General features: G+C 33.2%; 1 protein-coding gene and 1 long non-coding RNA gene across 2 annotated transcripts; one reads left to right on the top strand and one right to left on the bottom strand.

Annotated features, from left to right (window-relative positions):
- Positions 1-834: 834 nt before the first annotated feature.
- LOC112705535 (uncharacterized) lies at positions 835-2,649 on the bottom strand. Its single transcript, XR_003155480.3, has 3 exons — positions 1,768-2,649; positions 1,503-1,673; positions 835-1,324 (listed from the first exon to the last, which is right to left on the bottom strand). It is a non-coding gene; the product is annotated as an uncharacterized lncRNA (long non-coding RNA).
- LOC112705534 (zinc finger protein GAI-ASSOCIATED FACTOR 1) lies at positions 957-4,882 on the top strand. Its single transcript, XM_025756375.3, has 4 exons — positions 957-1,685; positions 1,814-2,210; positions 2,305-2,501; positions 3,723-4,882. The coding sequence occupies exons 1-4, from the start codon at positions 1,553-1,555 to the stop codon at positions 4,373-4,375; spliced, it is 1,380 nt and encodes a 459-aa protein (XP_025612160.1). The 5' UTR covers positions 957-1,552; the 3' UTR covers positions 4,376-4,882.
- Positions 4,883-16,029: the final 11,147 nt, after the last annotated feature.

Raw genomic sequence — 16,029 nt, 5'->3', positions numbered from 1 at the left:
GTCAAAGGATAATTTTTAATTAATTTTTAAAAATCGTTTATTATTTTTCCATTTTAAATTCATAAATTTGTAAAAATATAAATTTTTTGAATTTGAACAAAAACATAAAATTTAAATTTTTATTCGTTTTAATTTTTAATATTTTATTTTATTCAAATGGAAGTTTTTTTATTGATATTTATGCTTTAAAGTTAATAAATTAACTTAAAGTAAAAAAAATTAATAATATGTACGAATAGTAAATTGAATCAAGTTGATTTAATTTACTATATATATGCTATACAATAGTAAATTGAATCAGGTTGATTCGATTTTACATTTATATGTTACATGTATTTAGTATAAATCGACTTAACTTAATTCAATTTATATAAGTATATTTAAGATAAGATGTATAATCAATTCTTCATAATTTTAAATTGCATAAATTTTATTAACGTGAATTATATGTATTACTCTAAAATTGCAAGAGTGAGAATTAAATAGATTAATAATCAAATAAAAATGTTTAGTAACAAAAAAAATTACCAAAAAATAGTCAAAATTTATCTTATTAAATAAATTTTTTTTTTTCGCTCTAACATTACTATTACTGATAATCAAATAGGTGTTTCATGGTCCAAATATTTATCACGCGTTCTTTATACTGTAGGGGACAATATTGGAATCATACTCTTAGGATGGCTAGGTGGCTATTGCGAGAAAAACCAATATGAAAGATGAGGTGATCTAAGGCCAAGTATCACGTTGATATGAGGTGATATATCCTTCTTAACTTAATATTCTCCTAAATTTTACATAAAAATAAGTTAAATAAACATTACAATTTCAAAATTAATAAATACTACTACTAGATTGATTAGAGAAGAATATTCAATAGTACAAGGTTGTGGTACAGGAAATTAGGAAAAGCACCGCTGTCTTAACAATGAAATTAACACTGGTGGTCATAGCCCATGGAAATCTGGTGTTCCAGTCATCCCTCAAATATTTCTTTTTTTACAAAGAAACTCTTCTCTCTCCCGTAGTACTTACCCATGGTTAACTGGCGCCGCTTTAGCCTAATTTTTTTAATGCATATGCAGATACTATGTTAAGTTCTTACTTTTAAGTCTTAACTCATTTTCAAATAAATAATATATTCTCTCCTTGTTTCTCTCTCTCTCTTCCTTTGAGGCTTGAGCCCCTACCAAACACCGCCGCCTTATAGGACCGTTGTACACAGTTCCCACCGCCCACGACTCCACCCAGAAAATGTTGAACACTTGAAAACCTGTCTCGTAGGAACCAGCAACACCTTTCTCTCTTTTCTCACCCTCCATTTCTAGGGAAAAACCAAAAGTTAACACACACCATATGATTAGATATTTTTAATTATTATCATAAGGTCTCAGTTGACCAGTGATTATAACGTAGGTGATTCTTGTGTTTCATTTCATTTCATGGAATACTAAACAGGTGAGTTTTCAGTTTTCCAGAGAAGAGAAGAGAGTACTACTTACATCTGCATATGAATGAGCCTCTGCCCTCATTCATAAATTGATTGACAGCTATGACGACGGAGCCACCACCAATGCCACTTTCCGGCGAGGAAGCCGCCACCTTATCGGCTTTGGACTTAGAAACAGCACCTCAACCACCCGCACCTCCCCTAAAAAAGAAGCGAAACCTCCCTGGAATGCCAGGTACATTCAATCATTAATTAACTAATTAATACAACACCACTATCTTTTTAACTCAGATATCTTAAATTTTTAAAAAACTTACTCCATTTTGTGTCACTTTATAAGTGCTTTTGAATAATGTTCTTCAGATCCGGATGCTGAGGTGATTGCTTTGTCGCCAAAGACGCTGTTAGCGACGAACCGTTTCGTGTGCGAGATCTGCAACAAGGGGTTCCAGAGGGACCAGAATCTCCAGCTCCACCGGCGGGGACACAACCTCCCGTGGAAGCTCCGGCAGCGTGCCACCAAGGAGGTACGAAAGAGGGTGTACGTGTGCCCCGAACCTTCGTGTGTCCACCACAATCCTTCCAGGGCGCTCGGCGACCTCACCGGCATCAAGAAGCACTTCTGCAGAAAGCACGGCGAGAAGAAGCTCAAATGCGAACGTTGCTCAAAGAAATACGCCGTTCAGTCCGATTGGAAGGCACACATGAAGACCTGCGGAACCAGAGAGTACAGATGCGGTTGCGGAACCTTGTTCTCTAGGTTTTTCTTCTTTTCAATTTCCTTCAAAATCATTGATCCTTTGATTCTTCTCTTTTCTGCTTCTAATAGTGTGTGTCTCGTGTGTGTGAAAAAGGAGGGATAGCTTTGTTACGCATAGAGCTTTTTGCGATGCGTTAGCTGAAGAGAGTGCTAAGGCTCAAACCCTAAGCACTGATGACAAGGACGGTGTTGGTGCTGGTGTGACTGCGGCTTCTTCTTCATCGCCGCCGCAGCCGCCGCTTACTCCGTCGACTTCGGTGGTGTCTCCGACTCTGTCAATTCAGAGCTCAGGTAGGTACTGTTCAATGGCTGTTTCCGAGCGTCGTTTTGCTGTTTGCACGTTCCTTTTCGTACATTCGGGTCAAATCTGTTGTCAATTTATGTTTGAAATTATTTTCATCCACATTCAATTACACGCTAGAATTTTCAAATTAATTATGAAATTTTGCTAAAGAATGTCTTAGGTGTATTATACAAAGAATTAGAATAATTTTTTTTGCTGTATATTCAACTTATTAAAAATTTACAGAATATATATTAAAATAAGCATTGACAAATTTTATTATTTTAAAATAAAAATAAGATATATAAATTTGTTTATTATATTTTAAATCATTTATTTTTTTAAATAAAAATAAAAATTTTAATTAAAAAATTACATATTTTATTTTTATAAAATTTAATAATTTTAATATAATAACTTTTTTTAAAAAATAAAAAACGCCAAGGACAAAATTTCTTCTGAACCTGTTTGAGTATATACCCAAAATTATATTCTATAGTTGTAGCTATTTAATTATTTAATTTAAGATACTTTTAGAGGCATGACGCAGACGTCAATTAAACTCAGAGGATCCGTTTTTTGTCATTACTATAGAATATACATACTACCATGTGTTTCCATTTTATTTTATTTAATTTTTTTCCAATTGTTTTTGCTCTTGCGGACGGGGTCGTTTGGAAGCTGACAATTTAAGGCAATTTAAGCAGTAGCGAGTAGTGACAAACCCGTAATCTGGTCGTCGTCATGTGGTGGTTTTATGAAAAAGAAAATGTTAAAAATTCACATTTCTCCTAATTTATTTTGAGAAGAAAAGCAAGAAAACAGTGATGAAGTACGTTCTCTTATTCTTCATTTTATTTATTTTTATTGAATAATTTAGAACTTAAAAATTACAACTCATTAATGTTTCTTTTCTTTCCATTTCATCTCACCTTTTTTCCACCCATCCTAACATATGGATATATAGTAACACCTTGATTTTCCAGTGTGGAGTTAGGCCATTGTCTCCAAATTTAATAACAGACATAAGTGATCGAGATACTGAAGTTAAAGTAGTACCAGATATTTCCATTTATCAATGGGCTTGTTGTCTTGGTTTTTAGTACTCATATTTAGGGAAACGATGATTGTATTATTTTTGTGTATATCTGTTTTCTATAATGATTTTTAATATTAAAAGTAAAAAAAGACAAGTGATGCATATAACATTTTTTTCGCTTTGGCATCAGAAATTCCGGAAAATGCGACGAGGCTGTCACCGCCAACAACATGTGTTGCGAAAGCTGTGACAACTAGCACTGTTCTTGCAACTGTGTTGGCATCCTCAGCCGGAGCAGCAGCACCATCAACCACTTCATTCCCCAACGTCACGGCAGCCACGTCACTCTCCCTCTCCGTGCCACTCTATCTCTCCAACAACGTTAACGACCTTCGCCATCACTACACTGCATGTCCACAGCCATCAACAACAGCTGCACTGTCTGCCACCGCATTGCTCCAGAAGGCAGCTCAAATGGGTGCAGCTTCTTCCAACACGTCGCTTCTTCGAGGTTTAGGCTTAGCCACGTCATCTACGGGATATCATCCTCAAGACGAGAGCGGCATTGACAACCCAATAATGCAATGGAACATGAGCAGCCATGTGAAGCAAGAGAATCCGAGTTTGGCAGATCATAACCTTGGGCTTGGACTTCCATGTGGGGATCCGGGTTTTGCAGATGTGATGATGGGGTCCCCTCCCATGACCCGGGATCTTCTTGGTCTTGGAATCGGTGGCAATGGCGGTGATAATGTTAGCAGGGGTGGTCTTTCTGCTTTATTAACCTCTTTTGGAGGGAACTTCGATTCATCTGGAGATGCAGGTGGAGTTCGCCACCAGTAGAATATGTTGATGTGGCTCGCCGCGCTTTTTTTGGTGACGAGAAATCAACTCTACTCTTGTATATCCTTTGAGCTTTCCCAGTCAGAAAAATGACGGGTAAAGACAAAAAGTCACACTTATATTAATCTCACGTCACATGTAGTATACAAACCTCTTTTTCGGGATATAATTATTGTATGCCCAAGTGTTTTGTACTTTTGTCTTTCTCTGTAATGAGTGTTTTAATTTGGTTCCTTACCCCTTCTTGGTAGATCAACGGACAATTAAAATTGTAGAAAAATGATGAAATATGACATGGGATAATGTAGAACTGAGCTACTGTAACTATACGCCTTAGATGAAGGAAAATATTTTGTACATACGAAGGTAAGATTCCCTTAGTAGTTAGTTCATCTTTGGAGAAGTGTTCAACTTCAAATCTCATTTCTCAGAAGATTACTGCTCGCCAAGAATTGCAGTTGTTTTATTCTATATATTTTGTATCTTCTAATACAACCCTTAGTCAAACAATGTGTTACGTGAATGTTTTTATTTAGAAAAGATATTTATGCTCCTTTTTGTATTTAACACTTATGAGTATACACTATACAATATGTTCAAACAATTTGAAAATGTAATTTAAAAACATAGTACTAGATAAAAAGCAAAAGAAAAGATAAGTAAAATCATTTTTAACATGAAAATGGGAAACAAGTCTGAAGAGGAGAGCGGGTTCCAACTTCCAAGTTCAAACTCGGAGTGTTGGCATCATTATTGCTTCGGGAATGGATTTATGAGAGAGTGGAGGGCGGTGGCGGTAGTCAATTGTGGGGCGTGTATGTGTGTACGTGAATTCGACTTAGCTTAAGGGGGGTCCTGCTTCCCTTCCTACTCGTCTTTTTAATATTCAATGTACGTATAGCTGGCGTGTGGTGACCACCAAGGCACCAATTGTGTGGAAAATCTACCCAGGTTAATTTTTTTTTTCCACGTTCCTTCAAATCTTAATCGATTTTAAAGTTCTAATATCAGTAGCCACCAGAAAAACAAAAAGTTCTGATACCAGTGTATCGGTAAGAATTGAAGGCTAATGCTTACAGAGTTACAGTAACGTCCCCCAAAGCAGAGTATTCGTTACAGTTTAGACTATCTACGGTAGAAAACTCATTCCAATTTCTGTTTATGGCCGACCTGTCATAAAAAGTAATTCCACATCAGCTTTTGCGTTATAAACAATAAATAGAAACTCAAAACATCTCTCTCTTCTCCATTAAGATGAACTAACTTTAGTCCTTATTGTGATCCCACTTAATTAATTAATTAAAATACTTAAAATAAATGTAATTAATTTTTTTCAATAATATAATTTAAATTTATAAATTTAAAAATAATTCTCTATTAAAAGATATTAATATTAAATAAATTCATATATAACAATAATACACAATATATAATTCGGGATTACACTAATTTATAAAATTACTTAATACAAAAAAAAATATAATTAAACTCTATAGTTGACGACAAGCATTGTGAAATTGCCATGTGTTCAATAAAGTCCTCTTTCAATTGTCTATACTGCTGCCTATTTCGAAGTTGGACATTTCTTTGAAGAAATTGATGGTATGGTGCAAAATCTTCTTCTCCCAACTGAGGTTATGATAAGACATTTTCGACATCATCATACTCTAAGTCTTGAGCAAAATTTCCTGCATAAGTGTCTCTTTCATCCTCAACAATCATATTATGCAATATAATACAAACTCTCATTATGTTGGCAAGTTTTTTCTTTTTCCAAAAGCGAGCTGGACCACATATAATTGTAAAGCGTGCTTGCAACACTCCGAATGCTTGCTCCACATCTTTTCTTTGCCCTTCTTGGTATTGTGCAAATAAGTTGCGTTTCTCCCCTTGTGGCTTTGAGATTGATTTGACAAATGTGGCCCATTCAGGATAAATACCGTCTGCTAAATAGTATCCCATAGTATAATTGTTACCATTAATAGTATAATTTACCTCCAGAGCACGGTCATTTAGAATATCATCAAACACTGGAGAACGGTGTAACACGTTGATATCGTTATTTGAAGCAGAAACTCCAAAGAACGCATGCCATATCCAAAGGTATGAAGATGCTACAACCTAAAGTACTATGGTTGCAACCCCACGATAACCACTTATGTACATACCTTTCCACGCCTTTGGACAACTTTTTCATTGCCAATGCATGCAGTCAATACTACCCAACATGCCAGGAAAGCCACGACCCTCCGCCATTTGTAGCAGGCGTCGAACGTCATTTGGATTTGGTTTTCGCAAGTATTCATTCTCGAACATCGAAATGACACCTTCAACAAATTTTTTTCAAGCATTCAATTGTAGTGCTCTCGCGTATGCGCACATAATCATCAACAGCATCAACTGCTACGCCATATGCTAACATCCGTATCGCAGCGGTACATTTTTAGAGTGGTGACAAGCTTCTTCTTCCTGTTGCATCAACTCTTTGTTGGAAATACAGATAGACGTTTGAGAGAGCGTTTACTACCCGAAGGAGCACATGTCTTCTCATTCGAAATCTCCGTCGAAAAATGTCAGCATTATACACCGGTTCATCTGCAAAATAATCTTGGAAAAGGCGATCATGTCCTGCTTCTCAATCTCTGTTGATCCATCTACGAGGAGTTGGAATAGAGCTTCTATCGATATCTTCTTCTTCTTCTTCTTCTTCTTAATCTTCAAGTAAACACTCATCGATTCAATTATCTATGAGTGTGTTATCTTGCCGTCTTCTTTTACCATACAAAGCCTCATCCTCTTTCCAATGTCATTGTTGAATACTATCTTGCCTCTTATCTTCAATATCATTATCATTGAGGTCGATAGCATCTAATCCACGAGGGTTGGCAAATTCTAAATATTGCGAATTTGGACTAGATTGTATAGGAGTATGAGAGGATGGGTTAGAAGAGCCACCAACACCATATGAGTTATGTCTGGATGCACTGAATTGAGTTGGAAACGGCAAAGAAGTTGGATTAACATTTCCGATAGAAGGGTTAAATATGGATGAAAATGGAAAATGTGGTGTTTGTGAATTTTGATTTTGCGGTTGGAATATAGGAAATTGATTATTATAAGGAGCTTGGAAATTGAAATTAGAAAGATTTTGTGAATTTGGATTTGAAATGTATTCGGTAATGTGAAGTTTTGATTTAGAACTTGAGAGTTTGCGGTTTTAGATTGTTGGGTATTTGGAATTTGAGAAAAGTTTTGTAAGTAATTGAAAAAAGAGTTGAGTTGGTTTGGATCCATTCTTTCGAACAAAAAATAATATTAGCAGAACTTTGATTTGTAAACTTGGTAAAAGATGAAGAAGAGTAGTAAAAAGTGTGAGAATAGAAGTGTATCTAAGTAGTATATATAGAATAACAAAATATTAATTTGTTAATGATAACGGTAACATAGTAACGACAAGTTTCCAACGACTAATTTTGCAACGGCTAGTTTTACAACGGCTAATTTAATATAATAATATAATTAATATTTAATATTATTTATATTAATTATGATTTAAATAATTAATATAAATTATTAATTAAATAAAATTATAATTAATTATTATAATTATTAATAAATTAAATATAATTTAATTATTTAATATAATTTTTTAAATAACTAAATTAAATACTTAAATCATATTTAATTTATAAATAATTATAATATTTAATTATATACGTAAAGTTAAATAAGTTGGTATATAATAAGATGAAAACCAACCGTTTATTGATAACATATTATGCAACTTTACTTATTATATTAATTTCATATTATTTAATTTTTTTAATTTAAGTGCCACATATTAAAATATCATTGATTAAAATAAAAACAAACCAAGTCCCTCTAAACAAGACTTTGCTTGTTTTAAAAAATGTACTGAGACTTATGTTTATGTTACTCCAACGATTAATTTTCATTTTTTGGAGATACTCTTACAAGTTCTTTGGATACGGTACATGTTTAATGTTTACAGTAACTTTGAGGCTAAGTTTTTTAAAAAATGCTATTGGTACAACCATCAATACAACCATCAATATATATATATATATATATATATATATATATATATATATATATATATATATTAATTAATGTGTATTTATATTTTGACATGTAGTCATTTAAATAAAAACGTTTGAAATGTCTTTTTTTAAAGATGTATTTTAATAATTAAAATTTAATATATATAATCGATTAAATTATGTGTTATTTTTGTCAAAATTAGTCCAAACAAATTAATTTGACCAAAAAAATAGTAAATCAAATTTTGAACGGTCTAAATTAATATTATTTTTTTATAAAAGATGATTATAATACCCTTATTATAAAAAATAACACACACACACATATATATATATATATATATATATATATATATATATATATATATATATATATATATATATATATATATATTGAAAACTCTAAATCCTAACTCTATAAAGCTATGACGATAGGAAAGACTTTAGGATTTTTAAAATTAATATATATAACAGGAGTATTTTAGTCATTTTTATAATAAGGATATTATTGTAGTCATTTTTTATGAAAAAATAATATTAATTTAAACCAGTTTAAGATTTGATTCATTATTTTTTGGTTAAATTAATTTATTTGGCCTAATTATAACAAAAATAGCACCGTTTAATCGATTATATATGTTAAATTTTAATTATTAAAAAATATCTTTAAAAAAAAGACATTTTAAATATTTTTATCTGAGTAATTCTATTTTATATTAGTAGTTGATTTTAATAACTGATTTTAATATACACATAAAATATTTATATATTTTTATATAGATTAAAATAATGTGTTATCGCCGATTATTCTAGTCGTTCGAATTTTTTTCTAATATGGAATTAATTTTTATTATAAATTGTAAATTAGCAAATTGTTCCCAATGATTTGTTTGTTGACATGATGTAAAAGAAATTTCGACAGTCCGATTTTATGATGCCCAAAATGGAGGGGGACAAAATTGGGAGGGTCTAAGTTATGGTTTGATGTTTTCTTTAGATAATAAAATTGCAAATTACTGGGTTTCATTTAAATTGATGCAAAAATATTTTAAAAGCCAAATAGAAAATTAGAGTGTCCTACTTGATGGGAATTTTTATAGGGGTGAGACGCTTCTCTCGTTCTCCATTTCATTTAGTAAAATATCCTCTTTTTTTTTTATTTTCGTCATGAGTTTTCATTTTTTTTAGTTATTTGGAGAAGAGGCAGATATTCGTAGATATTTATTGATATTATTAAATTTTATTTAAAAAAATTAACACAATTATAATAAAATTTTATACAATTCAATAAAATATATCAAATCAAACACAATTTAACACAAAATTAACATAATAACACACATTAAACTTTTAACATATAAATTAAAATAAAATAAATTAAAGTTACTTACACAACTTTTAGATATATAAACATTTAAGTAAATTTTCTTTTGTAAAAATTTCACTGGTCCTATGAGGCGGGTACCTCAATCTCCATCTCTGTCTTCATTTATTTGCGGAGGCGGATTTTCGTTCCTATAGAGATTTTGTAGGTCCCTGTTAACCTCTTCGTCGTGAATAATTTTTGCGGGTGCAAATTTTTTTGCTATTCCTACTTCTATTTGTGGAATCTATAAATATGCAGTGTGTTTTTACCAATTGTGCATTTTTCTATTTCATCTTCACCTCGCTCTTTCTTTCTTCTAATAATAGAAGAGAATGGGTGAAAGTAACAGTGAGAAAAATACTACAAGAAAAATGTTGAATACCGTCAGAATTACCATCGAATTTTCCAGTAAAAAGGAGGAAAAATTCGTCGCCATAAAAGGTTTCGGAAGATATTTTCCGTCGCTAAAGCTTATGGTAATTATTGGCGCGAAAATATAACTCACTGGTGCCAATGTTACAGTTGAATTTTCCGCGGGTATCACAGTTTAATGAAATGCGTCGTTTTGGTGATTTACAGTCGAAAAAATCCAACAGTAAAATTGGATTAAAATTCAAATGCGAAATCATTTCCCCTCAGTTGTGCAAATGCTCCATTTCTTCTCTCTCTCTCTTCTCATCTTCTCTCTGCCTCGCCATTGAACTATCACCGTCGCCACTGCCGGGGGTACCCACTGAAGTCGCCGCTACACGTCGTTGTTGATTCTGCTACTGCTGCTGTCCTTGTCGTATTTTTTGCCGTGGTTTTTGTTCACGTTGCCGTCACTGCCACCTCTTTCACCACCATGTTAAAGAGACCATGCAGCCACTATCATTGGATTTATTGGTTGTATGTTATCTTATTTTTACATATTAATTTGTGGCTTTAACATTTTGTTAAAGTTTTTGTTAAATTAGTGGTTAAATTTGTTTAATGAAGTGTGCGCTTAGGATTTGTTATGTTAATTTAATCGATATCAAAATTAAATAATGTTAAAGTAGGTTAAGTAAGGTGAGATTAAGAGCGATTGTATTATTGGAAGATTTTAGTTGAGTTTAGTGAATGAATTTCTTTCAATTACATTAAACTTATGTCACTTATTTTTGTCATGTCTCTTGTTAGTTTCGTGAAATTAGAGTTAAAATTTAATTAATTAGAATAATGAGTTTTACTTATTCTTTTAAATTAGTTTTTGAATTAGTTTTAGCTTGTGAATTTAATACGTTATCCTTTTTATTAAGACGGTATTATTTTTTCTAAGATCAATTGGAGTTTTCTTTTTTCATTGTTTATGCAGTAATATTTCAGGTTGATTTTCTATCTTTGAATATAATGAATTATTAAATTTTATTGGACTTACTTTTTCTAGGATAGAGTTTTAGGATAGAAGTGGGAGAAGGTCGCGTAGTGGCACCTTCTCAAAACCCTTGTTTGCTGAAAAATTGTGGAGTAAGTGGTTGCACACTAGAACAGTTAGAATTTGATGTTTTATTGAATGCGTGTATGTTATAATTTATGCCAGCAGCTATTTTCTCTGTGAAAACTGTTATATTTATCTGATGGATGTCTTTGAATTAAGAAGAAGTTCTGCCGAATTGTCGTTTAAAGTGTTTAAAATATGTTTGGTTTGTCAGAAAATGATAGTTGTATTTGGCGGGAAATTCTAATTATAGGGTACACTCTACCAAATTTTCTAAAAAAAAAATCAATAATTTATGTTGTTCGTTGAATTTTAGGGTATGTATTTCAATATGATTCTAAGTCATCATCTATGGATGTATGATAGGGATAACGGTGGACGGGGGGTTTAAAACCTGAATTCTTTAAGGGAGTTGACGCATTTGTTGCATATGTCTTCAGTATGGAACCGTTTAGATCTGAAGGAAAATCTAGGTGTCCGTGTCAAAAGTGGCGATTGATTAAGTGGTTAGGACTTGCAGACATAACGCCTCACCTCTACTGTAATGGGTTCAAGGATGGGTATTGGATGTGGACAGAACATGATGAAGTGGATGAGCAGGAAATTAACCAGTCTGCCTCGAATTTGATGTTGATCAATGAGGGTTCGGGTGGTGAGAGAACTAAACATGGAAGAAATGATTTGGGAGGGTAACCAAGAGAGACACAGCGAGATGATATTTGATGCAAGAGATATTACGGAATTGGAAGAGGCTGAACAAGAACCTAACTTTGAAGGAAAGAGATTTTATCATATGTTAGAATCTGCTGCGAGACCTTTGTTTGAGGGGTGCATTCATTCAGTGTTGTCTGCACGTGTTAGAATGATGAGTATTAAGTCAGAGTCAAATCATACTCAATAGGCTTTTGATAAGTGGGACACTCTTTGCAACGAACTGGTACTTGTCGGGACTACTAGCATCCCCTGAAACCACTACGAAGCAAATAAGCTAGTTTTGAAATTGGATCTAAATTCGGTGAAAATTGATTGTTATTAGAATGGTTGTATGCTATATTACAATAGGGATGCCGACCTAACTAAATGCAAATTTTGTAAATCACCGAGGTTCCAAGTCGAGAGAGAACAGATTAGTAAATGTCAATTAAAGAGAGTTTCAATGAAACAGATGCACTATTACTCTTAATCCTTAAGCTGAAATGATTGTATGCATCGATGAGTTCGGCCCCTCACATGATCTGACATAGCAACAACAAGAGAGATGATAGAATCATGACGCATCTGTTACACAGAGAAGCCTGGAAGCATTTTATCGGGTCCATCCTACATTTGCGAGCAAGCCTAGAAATGTTAGACTAGCTTTTTGCTCTGACGGGTTCGCACCAAATTCCAATTTCAGTATCGCGTACCCATGTTGGCTTGTAGTCATGACACCTTATACCTTGAATCCTGAAATATGCATGAAGGACACATACATGTTCCTAACTTGCATCATACCTGGTCACAGCAATCCAAAGGCCAAAAATAGATGTCTTCTTCTAGCCCTTGGTGGATGATTTAAAGGAGTTGTGGATTCATGGCATAAAAATGTATGATATTTTGACGAAGACAAACTTCCAATTGCATGCTGCATTGATGTGGACCATTAACAACTTTTCTGTATACAAGATGTTGTCAGGTTGGTCCATTCAGGGCAGAATGACATGTCCCATTTGTACTGAAGGTACAAAGACATTTTGGTTAATGAATGGCAGTAAGAATTCGTGGTTTGATTGCCATCAAAGATTCTTCGACATGGATCATCCTTTTCGGCGCAACAAAGACTCATCCAAAAAGAATACAACTGAACAACAAGAGGCATCTGTGAGGTTAAATGGTAGGCAAGTTTGGCATCATGTTAGTAGAATCCCAAGGATTGTCGATAACGGGGCAGGTTTGAGACCACTGGGATATGGTAAGAAGTATAATTGGACTAAACAGAGTATATTTTGGGAATTGCATTATTGAAAAGACAATTTGGTTCGACATTGTCTTGATGTGATGCATATTAAAAAATGTGTTTGATAATATCATGCAAATAATAATGGACGATGAGCAAACAAAGGATAATGATAAGACTAGGTTAGACTTGGTGGACATTTGCAGGCGGCCAGATTTAAACTTAAAGAGATTTGATAACGAGCAGTAGAATAAACCAAAGGCGATGTTCGCTCCAATGAAGGACCATAGATAAAATGTTTGTAAGTGGATTAGAGGATTAAGGTTTTCTGATGGTTATGCCTCTAACTTGAGCAGGTGTGAAAACATCTTACAGGGTAGGCTTGCTGAGTTGAAGAGTCATGATTGTCACGTCTTCATGGAGTCATGATTGTCACGTCTTCATGGAGTTTTTGGTATACAGATCCTTCCCTTATACTTCCACATTCCTTCTTTGTCTTGTGTGACCTCCTTAGGTTTCTTTTGTTCAACTCTCTGAAGTAATTTCCGTATCTCCTGATCATTCAGTTGAGCTTTCTAAATCTCAGCCTTAAAGTCACTCGAGACGTGCAACTAACTCAAACATACTCCACCTGCTACTTCCCTTATGCCCAAATTCAAATCTTCAAACTGCTTTAACAACCTTTCCTCTTTAAGCATCATCCATGCGACATATAATTATTTCCGGCTTAAAGCATTAGCCACGACGTTAGCCTTTCCTGAATGTTAATTTAGTTCAAAATCATAATCTTTCAGCAACTCCATCCACCTCCTCTGGCGCATATTCAGTTTCTTTTGATAAAAAAGATATCTCAAACTCTTGTGATCAGAGAAAACTTAAAACTTGACTCCATATAGGTAATGCCTCTAGACTTTCAGAGCAAACACAACCGCATCAAATTCCAGGTCGTGATTCGGGTAGTTCATTTTGTGCGGTCTCAACTGTCGAAAAGCATATGCCACGACATTATGGTGTTACATCAGTACACACGCCAAACCTTTCAAAAATGCATCATAGTATACTTCAAAAAGCTCATTAGGCTCAGGTAATACAAGTACAGGTGCTGTGGTTAATTTCTGCTTAAGGGTTTGGAAACTCTCCTCACATTCTGACGTCTAGATGAACGGTGCGTCCTTTCTAGTTAGCTTAGTCAAAGGCAATGCAAGTTATGAAAAGTCTTCGATAAACCTTTGGTAATAGCCTGTCAAACCTAAGAAGCTTCTGATTTCCGTCACTGAGGTTGGTCACCCCCAATCCATCACAGCCTCAACCTTAGCAGGATCCACAGCTATTCTTTGCTGACTCACTACATGTCCTAGAAATTTACCTCATTCTTCCAAAATTTGTATTTAGAGAGTTTAGCATACAACTTTCTTTCCTTCAGAATTTGTAGCACGATTCGCAAGCATTCCGCGTGTTATTCCTCGGTTTGGGAATAGATTAGGATGTCATCAATGAAGATGACAATGAATTTGTCCAACAAAGAATGGAAGATCCAATTCATGTAATCCATGAACACCGTCAGGGAATTGGTTAACCCAAATGACATTACCGTGTATTCATAGTGGCCATAGTAGGTTCTAAAAGCGATTTTCAAAATGTCTTTGTCTCTTACTTTTATCTGGTGATAACCAGACCTCAAGTCAATTTTAGAAAAATACTCCAGCTCCCTGCAATTGGTCCATCAGGTCATCGATTCTTGACAGTGGATATTTTTTTTTTACTATAACTTTGTTTAATTGCCGGTAATCTACACACAGATGCATACTTTCATCATTTTTTTTACCAGTAACACCGGTGCTCCCCACGAATAAACACTTAGTCGAATGAACTTTTTACTCATCAATTCTTCCAGCTGAGTTTTGAATTCAACCATTTCCAATGGCGACATTTGATAAGGGGCAATCGAGATTGATATAATATCTATTTTGTCTTTCTTAGTAATGTTGACATTATTGGTCCCTTTTATTCATTAAAATCTCTTAATGGTATTTGGCACTAATTTTTCAATATTTTTATGACATGTGGCACCAAAGCGACATGTGAACAAACTATGTTTTGTCACGTAACACCATCATCTATGTTGATATGTCACGTATTCACGTATTTTTAATTGATTCATCCTCACTCTATTACATATTGATGAATAATATTCTAATACGTGACACTGACAGTCTACATTAGCATACCACATTATCATGTTATTAAAAAAAAAATAATTAAGAAACCAATATAAGTCATGAATGTAAATTTTGGAGATTAAATTTTATGACATGTGGCACCAAAGCGACATGTGAACAAACTATGTTTTGTCACGTAACATCATCATCTACGTTGATATGTCACGTATTCACGTGTTTTTAACTGATTCATCCTCACTCTATTACATATTGATAAATAATATTCTGATACATGATAATTGATAGTCTATATTAGCATACCACATTATCATGTTATTAACAAAAAAAATTAATAAAATAATATAAGTTATGAATGTAAATTTTGGAGATTAAATTTGGTAAATTAAAATTTTAGAGAATAAATTAAAAAGTAAAATTTTTTGACCAATTTAAAAATTAATCATAATAAATGCATTAAAAATTAGGTTTTAGATTTATTTTTGGAGATAAAAAAAATTTAATAGTAAAAATTAATAAAAATTTAGAGTATATTTTTATTTTTTATTTTTTTAATATTTTTTATTTTTTAAATTTTATAAAAAATAAAAATAAAAATTATTAAAAATAAAAACAGAAAATAAAAACGTACCAAAGAGAGTGTTAATTGGCAACC

This window comes from Arachis hypogaea, chromosome 8 (genome assembly GCF_003086295.3).
Source record: "Arachis hypogaea cultivar Tifrunner chromosome 8, arahy.Tifrunner.gnm2.J5K5, whole genome shotgun sequence".
In the NCBI taxonomy this organism is placed as follows: domain Eukaryota; kingdom Viridiplantae; phylum Streptophyta; class Magnoliopsida; order Fabales; family Fabaceae; genus Arachis; species Arachis hypogaea.
This window is presented reverse-complemented; position numbering and strand designations above follow the sequence as displayed.